At 41.8% G+C, this 14,467-nt stretch overlaps 1 protein-coding gene and 1 long non-coding RNA gene across 3 annotated transcripts in view; one reads left to right on the top strand and one right to left on the bottom strand.

Moving 5' to 3' along the window:
- The window catches only part of LOC137203629 (aldo-keto reductase family 1 member C3-like), a 27,879-nt gene extending 19,399 nt beyond the window's left edge, over nucleotides 1-8,480 (top strand). For both annotated transcript variants that reach the window (XM_067700149.1, XM_067700139.1), the window contains exons 7-10: nucleotides 3,320-3,429; nucleotides 4,142-4,307; nucleotides 4,895-4,977; nucleotides 8,247-8,480. In XM_067700149.1, the coding sequence (XP_067556250.1) occupies nucleotides 3,320-3,429; nucleotides 4,142-4,307; nucleotides 4,895-4,977; nucleotides 8,247-8,289 (402 nt within the window). In that variant the 3' untranslated portion in view covers nucleotides 8,290-8,480. The remainder of the gene's footprint in view (nucleotides 1-3,319; nucleotides 3,430-4,141; nucleotides 4,308-4,894; nucleotides 4,978-8,246) is intronic.
- LOC137203639 (uncharacterized) overlaps nucleotides 1-14,467 on the bottom strand; it is a 25,744-nt gene extending 11,277 nt beyond the window's left edge. The window contains exons 1-2 of the long non-coding RNA XR_010933213.1: nucleotides 14,386-14,467; nucleotides 7,427-7,505 (exon numbers count right to left, since the gene is read on the bottom strand). This is a non-coding gene — a long non-coding RNA (uncharacterized lncRNA). The remainder of the gene's footprint in view (nucleotides 1-7,426; nucleotides 7,506-14,385) is intronic.

Genomic DNA, 14,467 nt, shown 5'->3' with positions numbered 1-14,467 from the left:
TAGAGGGAAACTACCTCAACATAATAAAGGTCATATGCAACAAACCCACAGCAAACATTATTCTCAATGGTGAAAAACTGAAAGCATTTCCTCTAAGATCAGGAACAAGTCAAGGATGTCCATTCTTGCCACTATTATTCAGCATAGTTTTGGAAGTCCTAGCCAAGGCAATCAGAGAAGAAAAAGAAATACAAATTGGAAAAGAAGAAGTAAAACTGTCACTCTTTGCAGATGACAATATACTGTACATAGAAAATCTAAAAGATGCTACCAGAAAATTACTAGAGCTAATCAATGAATTTGGTAAAGTAGCAGGATACAAAATTAATGCACAGAAATCTCTTGCATTCCTATACATTAACAATGAGAGATTAGAAAGAGAAATTAAGGAAACAATCCCATTTACCATCACAACAAAAAGAATAAAATACCTAGGAATAAACTTACCTAAGGGGCAAAAGACCTGTACTCAGAAAAGTGTAAATATAAGACCAGACACTATGAAACTCTTAGAGGAAAACAAAGGGAAAACACTGTTTGATATAAATCACAGCAAGATCTTTTTTGATCCACTTCCTAGAGTAATGACAATAAAAACAAAGATAAACAAATGGGATCTAGTGAAACTTAAAAGCTTTTGCACAGCAAAGGAAACCATAAACAAGACGAAAAGACATCCCTCAGAATGGGAGAAAATATTTGCAAACAAAGCAACTGACAAAGGATTAATCTCCAAAATATACAAACAGCTCATGCAGCTCAATATCAAAAAAACAAACAACCCAATCAAAAAATGGGCAGGAAAAAGAAAAAAGGGCTGGAGACCTATATAGACATTTCTCCAGAGAAGACATACAGATGGCCAAGAGGCATGTGAAAAATGCTCAACATCACTAATTATTAGAGAAATGCAAATCAAAACTACAATGAGGTATCATCTCACACCTGTCAGAATAGCCATCCTCAAAAAATCTACAAACAATAAATGCTGGAGAGGGTGTGGAGAAAAGGGAACCCTCTTGCACTGTTGGTGGGAATGTAAATTGATACAGCCACTATGGAGAACAGTATGGAGGTTTCTTAAAAAACTAAAAATAGAACTACCATATGACCAGTAATCCCACTACTGGGCATATACCCTGATAAAACCATAATTCAAAAAGACACATGCACCCCAATATTCATTGCAGCACTATTTACAATAGCCAGGACATGGAAACAACCTAAATGTCCATCGACAGATGAATGAATAAAGATGTGGTACATATATACAATGGAATATTACTCAGTCATAAAAAGGAACACAATTGGGTCATTTGTAGAGATGTGGATGGACCTAGAGTTTATCATACAGAGTGAAGTAAGTCAGAAAGAGAAAAACAAACATTGTATGTTAATGCACATATGTGGAATCTAGAAAAATGGTACAGATGAACCTATTTGCAGGGCAAGAATAGAGACACAGACATAGAGTACAGACATGTGGACATGTCAGGTGGGGAAGGGGATGGTGGGATGAACTGGGAGATTAGGATTGACATAGATACACTACCATGTGTAAAATAGGTAGCTAGTGGGAACCTGCTGTATAGTACAGGGAGCTCAGCTCGATGCTCTGTGATGACCTAGATAGGTGGGATGGGGGGCGGGGAGATCCAAGAGGGAGGAGATATATGTATACATATAGCTGATTCACTTTGTTTTACAGCAGAAACTAACACAACATTGTAAAGCAACTATACTCCAATAAAAAAAAGAGAGAGAGAGAGAGAGAGAATATTTGAATGGCCAGCATCACTAATTTTGTGTTTTGGGGACATTACTAAGTAAAATAAGGGTCACTTGAACACCAGCACTGCGATACCACAACAGATGATCTGATGGCTGCTAAGTGAGCAACAAGCTGGTAGCATATAGAGTGTGGGTACATTGAACAAAGGCATGATTTCTGTCTTGCGTGGGATGGGGCAGGACAGCACAAGACTTCATGACACCATTTAGAACAGTGTGAAATGTAAAACTTATGAATTGTTTATTTCTGGAATTTTCCATTTAATATTTTCAGACCATGGTTGACTGTGGGTAGCTGAGACCACAGAGAGAAAAACCACAGATGGGGTGGGGCCACCCTCCTGCCATGTACCTGTTAAAAGTGTCCAAATCCAGAACACTGACAACACCAAATGCTGGTGAGGATGTGGAGCAACAGGAATGCTCATTCATGGCTGATGGAAGTGCAACATGGTGCAGCCACTCTGCAAGACAGTTTGGCAGTTTCTTGCAAAACTAAACATACTCTTACCATATGATCCAGCATTGTAGTCCTTGGTATTTACCCAAAGGAGCTGAAAACACACAAACCTGAACATAGAGTTTTATAGCAGTTTTATTCATAATTGCCCAAACTTGGAAGCAACCAAGATGTCCCTCCATCCCTCCAGAGGTGAAAGGATAAACAAACTCTGGGACAGCCTTACAATGTAATATTATTTAGCAATTTAAAAGTGAGCTATCAAGCGAGAAAAAGACATGGAGGAAACTTAAATGCATATTGTTAAGTGAAAGAAGCCAATCTGAAAATTCTGCCTACTGTATGATTCCACCTCTATGACATTCTGGAAGAGGCAAAACTATGGAGACAGTAAAATGATCAGTGCTTGCCAGGGGTACAAAGGGACAGAAGGGTGGATGAATAGGTGGTACACAGGGGAACTCTTAGGACAGTATAACTATTATTCTGTTGGATGTTGTAATGAAAGATACACATCATCCATTTGTCAAAACCCATAGAATTTACATCACAAAGAATGCACCCTAATGTAAACTATGGGCTTTACTTAATAATAATCTGCCAATATTGACTCATCAATTTAAATAAATGTACCATACTAATGTAAGAGGCTAATAATAGGGGAAATTGGAGAGGGAATGAAGGGAAATATGGAAACTGTACTTTTTGTTCGATTTTTTCTGTAAAACCAAAAGTGCTCCAAAAAAAAAAAAAAAGAGGAAGGAAGAAGGAAAGGAAGGAAGGAAGGAAGAAAAGGGAAGAAAGAAAAGATCAGTGGTTGCAAAGGGTTCATGGGGAGGGAAGGAGGGATGAACAGGTAAAGCACAAGACATTTTTAGGCACTAAAACTATTGTGTTTGGTGCACCATGGGTACAGCTGTGGATGACGGTCACTTGCTGGCCCAAGTTCCTGGTATTTCTAAGTATTTCTGGTGCCGTGAATCTGTATTCACTGTATGTTCCTTGTAAATTTGGTGCTGGCAATCCTGCTGGTCCTACACTCCAATACTTCTGCTTGGCAATTTACAGGTGGAATGTCACCCTTACCTCAACCAGAGCAAACTGCTGGAGTTCTGCAAGTCCAAGGACATTCTCCTTGTTGCATATGCTACCTTGGGGTCTGACTTAAGGAAAAAATGGTAATGATCTCTATAAAGGTATTCCGACCCTAGATGCTGTGCCTTCTGGAGACATCTCTCAACGTCTGGAGGAAATTAAGTATAGTCAAGAGAAATCATCCATCTTTGCAAACCCTTTACCTAGCCTACATTGTGAGGACTCAATAAAACATTATTGAATAATAAAGTAATTATTACTGATTAAAATGTTCATCCAATTCAAAAGGTTTGGATTTAAAGAGTGACAAGGTAATTCCAAGCCATGATTCTGACACTTAGCAGTTGAGGGATATGAGACAAGTTACAACTTCTGTAAGTTTTAGTTTCTTTATCTCTTCAAGAGGAATATAGATGTGTACCTTTTAACAGTTGAGGACAAAATGGAGACAATTAGTTGAGAGCATTTTTTGCAATAGCAAATTCTTATAAAATTCTTGGTTATTATGATGGTGGTCATTGGGTCTTACTGTGGACAACAATTTTGTCTTCTTGACTTATTTAATCTTTTACTAAGTTTCTCAGAAATGTTTAAAAGATGAAAAAACTACCCGATTTTCCCTTTCTTTCCCTTGTCCTTCTTTGGATTTACCAAAAGAAGCCAAAGAAATATTGAGACAACCAGAAGGTAATGAGGAAGATTCTAGAGGATCAACCACCCCTAGCCTGAATGAACTATCCCCAAGTAGAATGGATACACAACCTCAGACACATAGCACCTCTGCCTCCCTCCCAGGGTGAAAAAGGACAATCCAGTTCTCCTGCAGGATCCAGTACTCAACATCATTGCTGAAAAGCACAGGCGAACTCCAGCCCAGGTCACCCTGCGCTATCAGCTGCAGAGAGGGGTGGCTGCTCTGGCCAAGAGCTTCAATGAGAAGAGGCTCAAGGAGAACTTCCAGGTACCTGCTAGGGTTTGGGGCAGCAGGGGGCTGACAGAAGCACATCGTTTTCCCTGGGATGGGTTACTTGGGAGGCTCCCAATGTGTAATGGGGCAAAGCTTATCTCCCTGTATATTCTATGCGTATATGTGCTATAGTTAACTGTCCTGTCCTCCAAATCCTACAAGCGAGGAGGCCTGGTGGTTGTAAAGAACAGTCGACAGAGCGTCAGGTTTGAGTCTCAGTCCTGGTTTTCACTCAGCAGTATGGCCCTGAGTAAATCATCCCTTGATTTCTTCAGCTAAAAAAATGAAGGAGTTAGCTGAAGTGAGACCTGGGCTCAAAAATCTCAAGGATTCCTTGGCTACCACCACAGCTATTCAATACAAGTCTCTGAGGGTGACCTGAATTGCTAATCTCAACTCTTTGAATGGACAAATGCCCATGACTTTTATCAGGGAATGAATCCCAAGTTCATGACAACTGTCTCATGAAACCTACATAAATTCCTACATAAATTTGTGTGTGTATCTGCATGTGGGGGGCATGTAGGGGCTGCAGTAATTGCCTCCAGGAAATTGAATTGATCTTCTCACGTTTCTGATAGGTTTTTGAATTCCAGTTGACCCCAGAGGATATGCAAAGTCTAGATGGCCTAAACAGAAACATGCGCTATTTTGAAGAAGATTCGTAAGTACCCTGTTCCATTGTAGATGCTGGGGGAGCAGGGTAATGAAGGAATTCCATTTATTCTAATCCACAAAGGGCAGGGTCTTCTCTTGCCTCTTCTTTTAGGGAAGTGGATGGAAAACATTTTTCCTTCAAGCCCTCATACCCCTGTTACTCCATGCCCCTCTGTCCTTCCTCTGCTTAAATTCCAGGATCAATCAATACGAGGACATCCTTTGCACATATTTTCAAGTCTCCTCTCTCTTTTTTGTCTTACTCATTGGTCTAAAACCTGGTTACATCCTGCTCTCTCTCCCTCTACTTCATCAGATTTCCCCTCCCCATGAGATTACTCCTAGAGGCATTGGAACATTCCCTCATCTTCAAAGAAGCTCTGTCTCAAACTGACTTCATCTGCAGCTCACCCCACCATCCCCGTTTCTCCTTTTACAGCAAAACTTCTTGAAGAAGTCCATGCTTTCTTCCTCTCTTGTCTCTCTCCCCGTTCTCTTCTGAACCCACACAAACCAGGCATTTGCCCTCCTCTCTGCCAAAGCTCCTCTTGTCAAGGTCAGCCATGACCTCCTCTTTGCTTAACCCAGCAGTGATTCTCATCCATCTTATTTTACCTAGTGGGTCACTCCTCCTAGAAACACTTTCTCAGCTATGCTCTCTTCACTGCAGATCTGGTTTCCCCTTATGCCCCATGCCATTCCTTCTCCTGGTCTTTGCAGGTGTCTCCTCATCAACCTGGCCTCTTAACTTCGGAGTGACCTAAGGCTCAATCCTTGGACGTCTTCTCTTTTCTATCCACATCCTCATCCTTGGTACTTAATCTAGTCCCGTGCTCTAAACACTGGGTAAATATACACTCCCCCAAATTATATCCAGCCCAGACCTAGGCCCTGGACCAAGACTTGTATATCCATTTGCTCTACTCCACTCAAACTTATCAAGTCTACACTTGAGCTCATGATGGTACCTGCACCCACCCCACCCCCCCAAACCCCACATACCTCACATGCTTGTATCAGAATCTTCCTGATCAACTAAGTGGCTGCTATTTGCTCTCTCTGCTTCTGTACTTCGTCTCTGCCCGTACTCACCAGAGTGAATGAGGTAAAAATGTAGGTCTGTATATGTTAATCCCAAACTCCTAATATCCCTCCCCCAACACCTTTCCCCTTTGGTAACCGTAAGTTTGTTTTCTATGTCTGTGAGTCTGTTTCTGTTTTGTAAATAAGTTCATTTGTATCATTCTTTTTAGATTCTACATATAAGTGATATCATATGATATTTATCTTTCTCTGTCTGACTTATTTAACATATACACGCTACTACATATAAAATATATAGTATAGGGAACTCTATTCAATATTCTGTAATAACCTATATGGGAAGAGAATCTGAAGAAGAATGGATATATGTATATGTATAACTAAATCACTTTGCTGCACACCTGAAACTAACACAAAATTGTAAATAAACTATACTCCAATATAAAATAAAAATTAAACTAAATCAAAAAAAATAAAAAATAAAAACACTACTATTTTCTGGGAAAAAAACCCCACAAAAAACAAACAAAAAAAATAGTAGGTCTGGTGGGGAAATCCTGTCTCGGTAACTGGTGGCCTGTCTTCTCACTCAGAGTAAAGGCCAGAGTCCTCACAAAACCTACAAAGTCCAGCAGGATATGCTCTCCCCATGCCTCTGCCTCTAAGTCCTGCTGTTCTGCCCCTTCTGACTCCAGTGCAGCCCAGTGGCCTCCTTGCTGTCCCCCACATGCATCAGGCCCATCTTGGGGCCTTTGCACTGTCTGTTCCCTCTGCCCAGAGCGCTCTTCCTCCAAATACCTGGATGGTCACTCCTTCACCACTGTCAGTCTTAACTCAGATGGCACCTCTGTGACACCTTCTCTGTCACTTTATCTAAAAATGCAGCCCTGTACAGCCCTTCCTTCCCCTCCATCCTGCTCCCTTTTTCTCTTGGCCCACCTCCCTAATTAACATACCGTGTGGTTTGCTAACCTATTCTGTTTACTTTCTGTTTACCACAGAACGTTAGATTTGTAGGGAAGGAATTTTAAAAAACTGCCCCTCTCTGAGTAATTAGTAAATGTTTGTTGAATGAATAATATAAGAAAATGATAGACAGGGAAAAGTAAGGGACAGTGAAGAAGCAGGTAGTAATTTTTAACAATTAATATCAGTCATTTTAATCAACAATAATTATCCAGTGGTTTAGCATTGCCTACCTCGAAAATGATTACAGTAAGTCCCCTACATAAGAATGAGTCTCCTTCCGAGAGCGCATTTGTAAGTCCAACAAGGTTAGCCTAGGTACCCAATTAACACAATCGGCTATACAGTACTGCACTGTAATAGGTTTATAATACTTTTCACACAAACATACATAACAAATAAACACAAAAAATAAAGAAAACATTTTTAATCTTACAGTACAGTACCTTGAAAAGTACAGTAGTACAGTACAACACCTGGCATCCAGGGGCTGGCATCGAGTGAACGGGCAAGAAGAGTTACTGCCTGCAGGAGGGAGAGGAGATGGGAGATGGTAGAGCTGAAGGATCATCAGTAGTAGGAGACAGCGGGCAAGCTGTAATTTCACTCATGCCTGACGTTGATGGAACGCACGTTCACAACTTTGAAAGTTTGCAACTTGAAGGTTCGCATATAGGGGACTTACTGTACTTTATATATACAAAGACAGTTCACTTCCTTTGCTAAAAATGGAAACCCCTGTTGAAGTGGCTTATATTATAATCACTCTATCTCTAGATCTAATATATAATTTTTCACCCAACAAAGTCATAGGTAAATTATTTCTGAGTGCTTGAAAGAAATTGAACAACAGTGATATTCTTGTCACCTTCCACATCATCACCTTGAAATATTTGTTAACTTTAGGTATTAAACCAGATTGGCACTGTTTTAAAAGAGGAAGAACTTATTTCTGCCCTCTTGGGAGTTTATAATATCAACGCAAATAGTTTATCTCTTTAAGTTGTAGAATAATATACCTAAAAAATGGAATATATTGGTTTATTTTTGTGTGTGTGCCCAAGTGCATGTAAGTATATTTATTTTTACAGTGTGTTCATTACATTGTAATACAATTGTATATGGTTGTTATAAAACTTGTTGGGTTTGTACTTGTCCAAAAAAGAAAACTACATTAATTCTCATGCTTAAGCCAGTTTAAAAGAAACCTCTCTTTACCCAGCCCAGAAACAGTTACTTGACTAAGACTCTCCCTTTATCTTTTAGACTGTCTCATCATCCAAATTATCCATTTCATGTTGAATATTAACAGCAGTGTCTGTGGTTGCTCCAGAGTTCTCAGTTTTGGGTTGATGATTGGAGGACATCTCAAGGATGAGAACGTGCCTGCTTTGTTGCATGTCACTTAGCCTGATCAGGCTGGAGTCCCTGGAGCAGGAAATAAAAATCTCTAAACCCAGTCTTTTTCCCCCAAAGTAAATAAAGATACATTTCAAACAATCCAACCTACTGCTGCTTTGGCTTTTTTGGTTTATCTGTTTTGTTTTGTTTCCCTGTATAACTGAGGTTGAAATGCTGTCAGCCCTGGAAGTGATCATAGGCGATATGGATCCCCCAGAAAAAGCTAACCATAGTATATTTTCCAAATTTTCGAAGTCTGGCTTTTCACCTGTCTGTAGTTCTTGTGTGTTTTTTCCCCTTTTGTTCTGTGAATTTGCTGCACTATATAATTTTATGAGACCTTTTAAAGGGATCTAAAACTTAATGAATACACAATACCCCAAATGTCCAGATTTCAATAAAAAATTACTCATTATACCTAAAACAAGGCATCAAATTGAATTAAAAAAGACAAGCTACAGATACCCACCCCAAGATGACTGAGATATTAGAATTATCTTACCAAGATTTTAAAGCAGCCATCATGAAACTGTTTCAACAAGCCATTACAAACATACTGGGGACAAATGAAAAAGTAAAAAGTTTCAACAAGGAAATAGTGTCCTAGCAAAGAAATAGAAGACATAAAGAAAAACCTAATGGTACTTTTAGAACTGAAAAATACAATAATAAAAATTGAAAACTCAGTGGATAACCTCAGTAGATTTGAAGGAACAAAGGAAATAAACAGTGTGCTGGAAGATAGAGCGATATCAATTACCCAGTGGGAACAAGAGAGAGAAAGTAGGTTTTTAAAAAAAAATAGGAACAGGGCCTTGGGGACCTGTGGAATAATAACAAAAGATCTAACATGCATGTGATCGGAGTGGGGAAAATAGGGAGATGTTTGTCAAAGGGTACCAAATTTCAGTTATGAGATGAGTAAGTTCTGAGGTTCTCATGTACAGAATGCTGACTGTAGTTAATAATACTGTAGTGTATAATTGAATTTGCTTAGAGAATAGATCTTAAGGGTTCCCACCAAAACAAAAACAAAAAAAGGAATCTGACAGTTGATGGATGTGTTAATTACCTTGACTGCATGTGGGGATCATTTCACCATGTATATGAATATCAGATCATCACTATCTATAATTTTAATTGTCAATTATACAACATTAAAGCTGGGGGAAAAAAAAAAGAAAGTGTGATGAATCTCATCCAATGTCCCTTCATGGAATCAACCAATAGAATTGACAATGAGGATAGTACTTTTAGTTTATAACTATTCTAATTTAAAAAATTGATTTTTATATTTATGGCACTAGTATCTACTACTTACTCTGTTAGAGTAAATCTTAAGCCTTCTAACCACACACAAAAAAGGGAGCTATGTGATGTGACGGGAGTTAACTTGATTGTGGGAATCATTTCACAATGTGCACGTGTGTCAGATCATCACACTGCACACTTAAAACACATACAGTTTATTTGTCAATTACACCTCAAGAAAGCTGGAAAATTAAAGGAGGGAGTGGGGCAAAAGAGAGGGGGGAACAGTTAGAAAAGGGATTGGTGATGGAGAAGTTCTCTGTCCTAACTGTGGCCACGATTCATGAAACACATAGGTGAAAAAATTGCACAGAACTAAATGCACGCCCAGCACAAATTTGGGAAAATCTGAATAAGCTCAGTGGGTTGTATCGTTGTCGATATCCTTGTCATGACATGGGGCTGTCATCTTGCAAGATGGTAACGTTGCGGGGAGCTGAGCAGAGGGGACACAAGATTTCTCTGTATTATTTCTTTCAATAGCATGTGAATTTACAGTTCTCACAAAATAAAAGTTTACTGTAAAATGAGCAACTAGAAAATTGTCACCGGCTCCACACCTGCTCCTCCCTTTTGGATTCCTTTCTTTTTTTTTTTTTTTTTTTTCTGTACGCGGCCTCTCACTGTTGTGGCCTCTCCCGTTGCGGAGCACAGGCTCCGGATGCGCAGGCTCAGCGGCCATGGCTCACAGGCCCAGCCGCTCCGCGGCACGTGGGATCTTCCCGGACCGGGGCACGAACCCGTTTCCCCTGCATCGTCAGGCGGACTCTCAACCACTGCGCCACCAGGGAAGCCCTCTGTTTTATTTTGTTGGCTCTTAATTACTCATAAATAGAATTCTACTCTGCTATTTGTTGAGTGATCTGAGACCTTTTACTTTTCTACCACCTAGGCAGCCAACTGCAGGGACCCCTAGAAAATGAGGCAGTTCCCCAGGCAGGGTAAGAGGGTCTGACCTGAGTATCTGCTTCTGGGACCGATAATCTTACTAAGACTTTCTGTGCCTCAGTTTCATCACCTGTACAATGGGGTGTTAACAACAGTCCCCACCTTATAGGCTTGTGAGGATTAACTGAGAAAGTAAGTGTAAAACAGTGCCTGGTACATCATTAAAATCATACTATTAGCTGACAGTAAGTGCAAGACAGCTATTATCGTTATTTTAAGTATTATTCTCTGAACATTGGATTCCAAACATACATAAGTCGTTTCTGAATCATCCTCTCTTGTTTCGCTTTCTAGCCATCTTCTGCTCTCTGTTACTGTGACTGATGCACAGTTGCTACATCCTTTACTGAAACTAATACAATGACTTAAAGTAGAGCTGCACTAGGAATGAAGCAGTTTTTCTTGTTTAGTCTAAAAAGATGAGCGACAGCTCAGCTTACACCATGAGATTCTCAGAAAAGGTGCTCTCATGGGAGACGCCCAAGCAGCGATCATTCAGCCTAATGTAGGAGAAATCCTTTCCAGGATGTCTGTAATCCTTTCTCTGTCCCGGTCCTGACCTGCATCCTAGTTCAGGCCGTCATCACCCCCGCCTCTATGGCTGTTACTGTCGCCTGTCTCCTGCCTCCTGTTCAAACACATGCTTCTTTCAGCGGCTACGATCACCTCGACACAACACAAGTCTCTCTTACATAGAATACAAGCTCCTTACTTCAAAGCCTTCAGCTGTGGTCCTTTATCTAAGAGGAAAAGAATAAGCTCCTCAAATGGCATCCGGACTTCCACCATTGGCCCATCTGCTTCCCCAGCCTCGCATCTCTGCTGCCTAACATTTTTCCATGTAGGAACGTCAAGCTTCTTATGGGCCCCTGTACCCCGCGCTGTCCCATACCCTGTGCCTTTGCTCAAGAGGTCACCTCTGCCTGTCATGCTGTCCCCGACCCCTTGACCGCACCAATCCCAGCATCTGCACGAAGCTGCAGAAGTCCTGTCCCGTCTGGTTCAAGCACAGGTGGAGTCATCAGCTCGCATGAGGAGACCGGAGAACCCTCCCTGTGCTGCTCCCCCCATCTCGTGGCCCAGTCCTGAACGGTCTGCAGCCCGCTCTCTCTGCCAGGGAAGGCCCACCTTGCTGACAATAAACAGGTCCTTCCGCCTCACCATGCCCTCCTTGACCTTGCACTGGATCCCCACTCCAACCTCATTCTCGTTGTGGTACAAGCCCACTTCTATCGCAACTTTTACTGCTCTGTCACTTCCCCTGGGGCCGCCTGCAAAACAAGGAACAGAAGTAAACCACCCACATTCAGGGCCAACCCTAATTCCCCCTTTGCACTCTAGAATGCACAGCCAATGATCCGTAAAAAATGAAGTTACTGAATTGGTACTTCTATCCCTTTGTCCTAAAATTAGGGAATGTCAGAGTCAGAAAGGATTTATAGTTAATCTAAGTTCAAATTCCTTTACTTATTTGGGGAAAACGCTTTAGGTATTTTTAGTGCTTGCAAATAACTGAGCTAGAGGCCGTGTTTCCAGAATGGAACACAGGAATAAATAAATTTAGGAGGAATAAAGATGACAGGTGAGTCACAAGGAGGTACAGGCTCACCCTCTACCCACAAAGACCATCAGTCCAAGTGTGAAGGTAGACATGTGCACACCAAGATAATCCATCACACAGAGCATCTGCCAGACCCAGAGGAACGCGATGGACTCTATCAGGAATGCGGAAGTTCGGAAAAGAAAATGCTCACTGTGAACGGGGTTGTTCTAGCAGGCGAGGGGCCTGAAACCAGGGGAAGAGGCCCGGGACGGCTCACAGGACCATTAAACCCAATGTTCCCAAAGGGCTTCACAGCTCACAAGGCGCTTTCTCACTTGAACTTGACATCACCCCACGAGATGCATCAGTATAATGATCTTCATTTAACGAGAACACATTCAGAGTGGCTGGGAGCTAATGAACTAAGTGTCCACCTCAAAGTTAGAAGAACCACTTACGAAAATAAGAATGAATATCAAATATCAATAAAGAAGATCAACAAAGCCAGTGGTTAGTTCTTTGAAAAATCTTAATAAAGTAGACAAACTTTTTGGTTGTTGTCCTTTTTTTTTTTTTTGGCTGCGCTGCACAGCATGTGGAATCTTAGTTCCCCAACCAGGGATCGAACCCGGGCCCCCAGCAGTGGGAGCGTGGAGGCCTAACCACTGGCCCACCAGGGAATTCCCTAAAGTAGACAAACTTTTGACAAGACTGAGACCAATTTTTTAAAAAATGACATGAGAGGAAAGCAGTACATATAGATAAAAATAGAGATTTAAAATCTAAGAAACTATAATCAATGACTAGAAGCCGATAATTTGGAAAAATGAAATATAATGGAAATATTCCTAGAAAAACTTAACTCAAGAAGAAATAAAGCTCAATTGTCCTATAGTTATTTTTAAAATGAAGCAATTAAACACAACACACACATAGTTCTACAAAATTTTCAAGTCAGAATTCACCCCACTTTAAAACAAAATCTTTCTGACAAGAGGTAAAGAGGAAATAATTCCAACTCATTCTACCAAACCGCAATGAATTAAACTACATCCCTGGCCTCTACGAGTTAAGTGGATAGAAGAAATAATTTAAATAATATTTTGATGAGCAAGGGTGGATCATTCGAATTCCTACTCATCCAATAACTTCCTATGTGACTTCTTTTTTTTTTTTTTTTTTTTTGCGGTACGCGGGCCTCTCACTGTTGTGGCCTCTCCCGTTGCGGAGCACAGGCCCCGGACACGCAGGCTCAGCGGCCATGGCTCACGGGCCCAGCCGCTCCGCGGCATGTGGGATCTTCCCAGACCGGGGCAGGAACCCGCGTCCTCTGCATCGGCAGGCGGACTCTCAACCACTGCGCCACCAGGGAAGCCCCCTATGTGACTTCTTAAATGGATATCTTTTTACCAAAGACTAAGTTTTAAAAGAAAGCAAATTTGAAAAGCTTTTTAGTTAGTGCTATGTCTAAATCACTGACAGAAAGTCCGAAGTAGAGAAAGGTCCAAAGTACTTCCACTATCAGGTTTTTACACGGGGAAGAAGACAAAGCTTCAGTGTTTCTTTTTAGGGCTTCCCTGGTGGCGCAGTGGTTGAGAGTCCGTCTGACGATACTAGGCGATACGGGTTCGTGCCCCGGTCCGGGAAGATCCCACATGCCACAGAGCGGCCGGGCCCGTGAGCCATGGCCGCTGGGCTTGCGCGTCCGGAGCCTGTGCTCCGCAACGGGAGAGGCCACAACAGTGAGAAGCCCGCGTACCGCAGAAAAAAATAAAAATCAATGTTTCTTTTTAAAACCAAACTGGCAATGGCAGCATTTCTTTGTCTCTTTGATACAGACATTTCCCCAATCTTCCGGTTGGCTGCTGCTCTGATCTGTGAGGTGACTGCCAATGTTCCCGCCCTTATCCAAGCATGACCACCTTTTCTTCTGGGCTTTCCCGGACGTTATTTCTGAATAATTATGATTGGGACTCAATATGAATAAGGACAACCTCCATTTTCAGAAAATCTGATATCTAAATATTCCATCTTTCAAACACAGGAGGAGCCCTGCGGCAGGTGCGGGCGATCAGCTGGGCCTGCGGAGGCTGAGGTAGGTGTCCCGGGGGTGTCCCCGCGGGTGTCCAGGTAGGTGGCCCCTCCACGTCAGGGAGCGCCGAGGAAAGGCGCCACCCCTCCCCGACCACGGGGCCGCCTCACCTTCCAGATGCCCAGGCCCAGGACAGGTATCTTCTCCATGCTTCAGATCACCTCTACAGCTACCGCGCGGCTCCGAGGGACG

The sequence above is a fragment of the Pseudorca crassidens genome, chromosome 1 (assembly GCF_039906515.1).
Source record: "Pseudorca crassidens isolate mPseCra1 chromosome 1, mPseCra1.hap1, whole genome shotgun sequence".
In the NCBI taxonomy this organism is placed as follows: domain Eukaryota; kingdom Metazoa; phylum Chordata; class Mammalia; order Artiodactyla; family Delphinidae; genus Pseudorca; species Pseudorca crassidens.
Note: the sequence above shows the minus strand (reverse complement) of the source record. Positions and strands in the feature narration are given on the sequence as shown.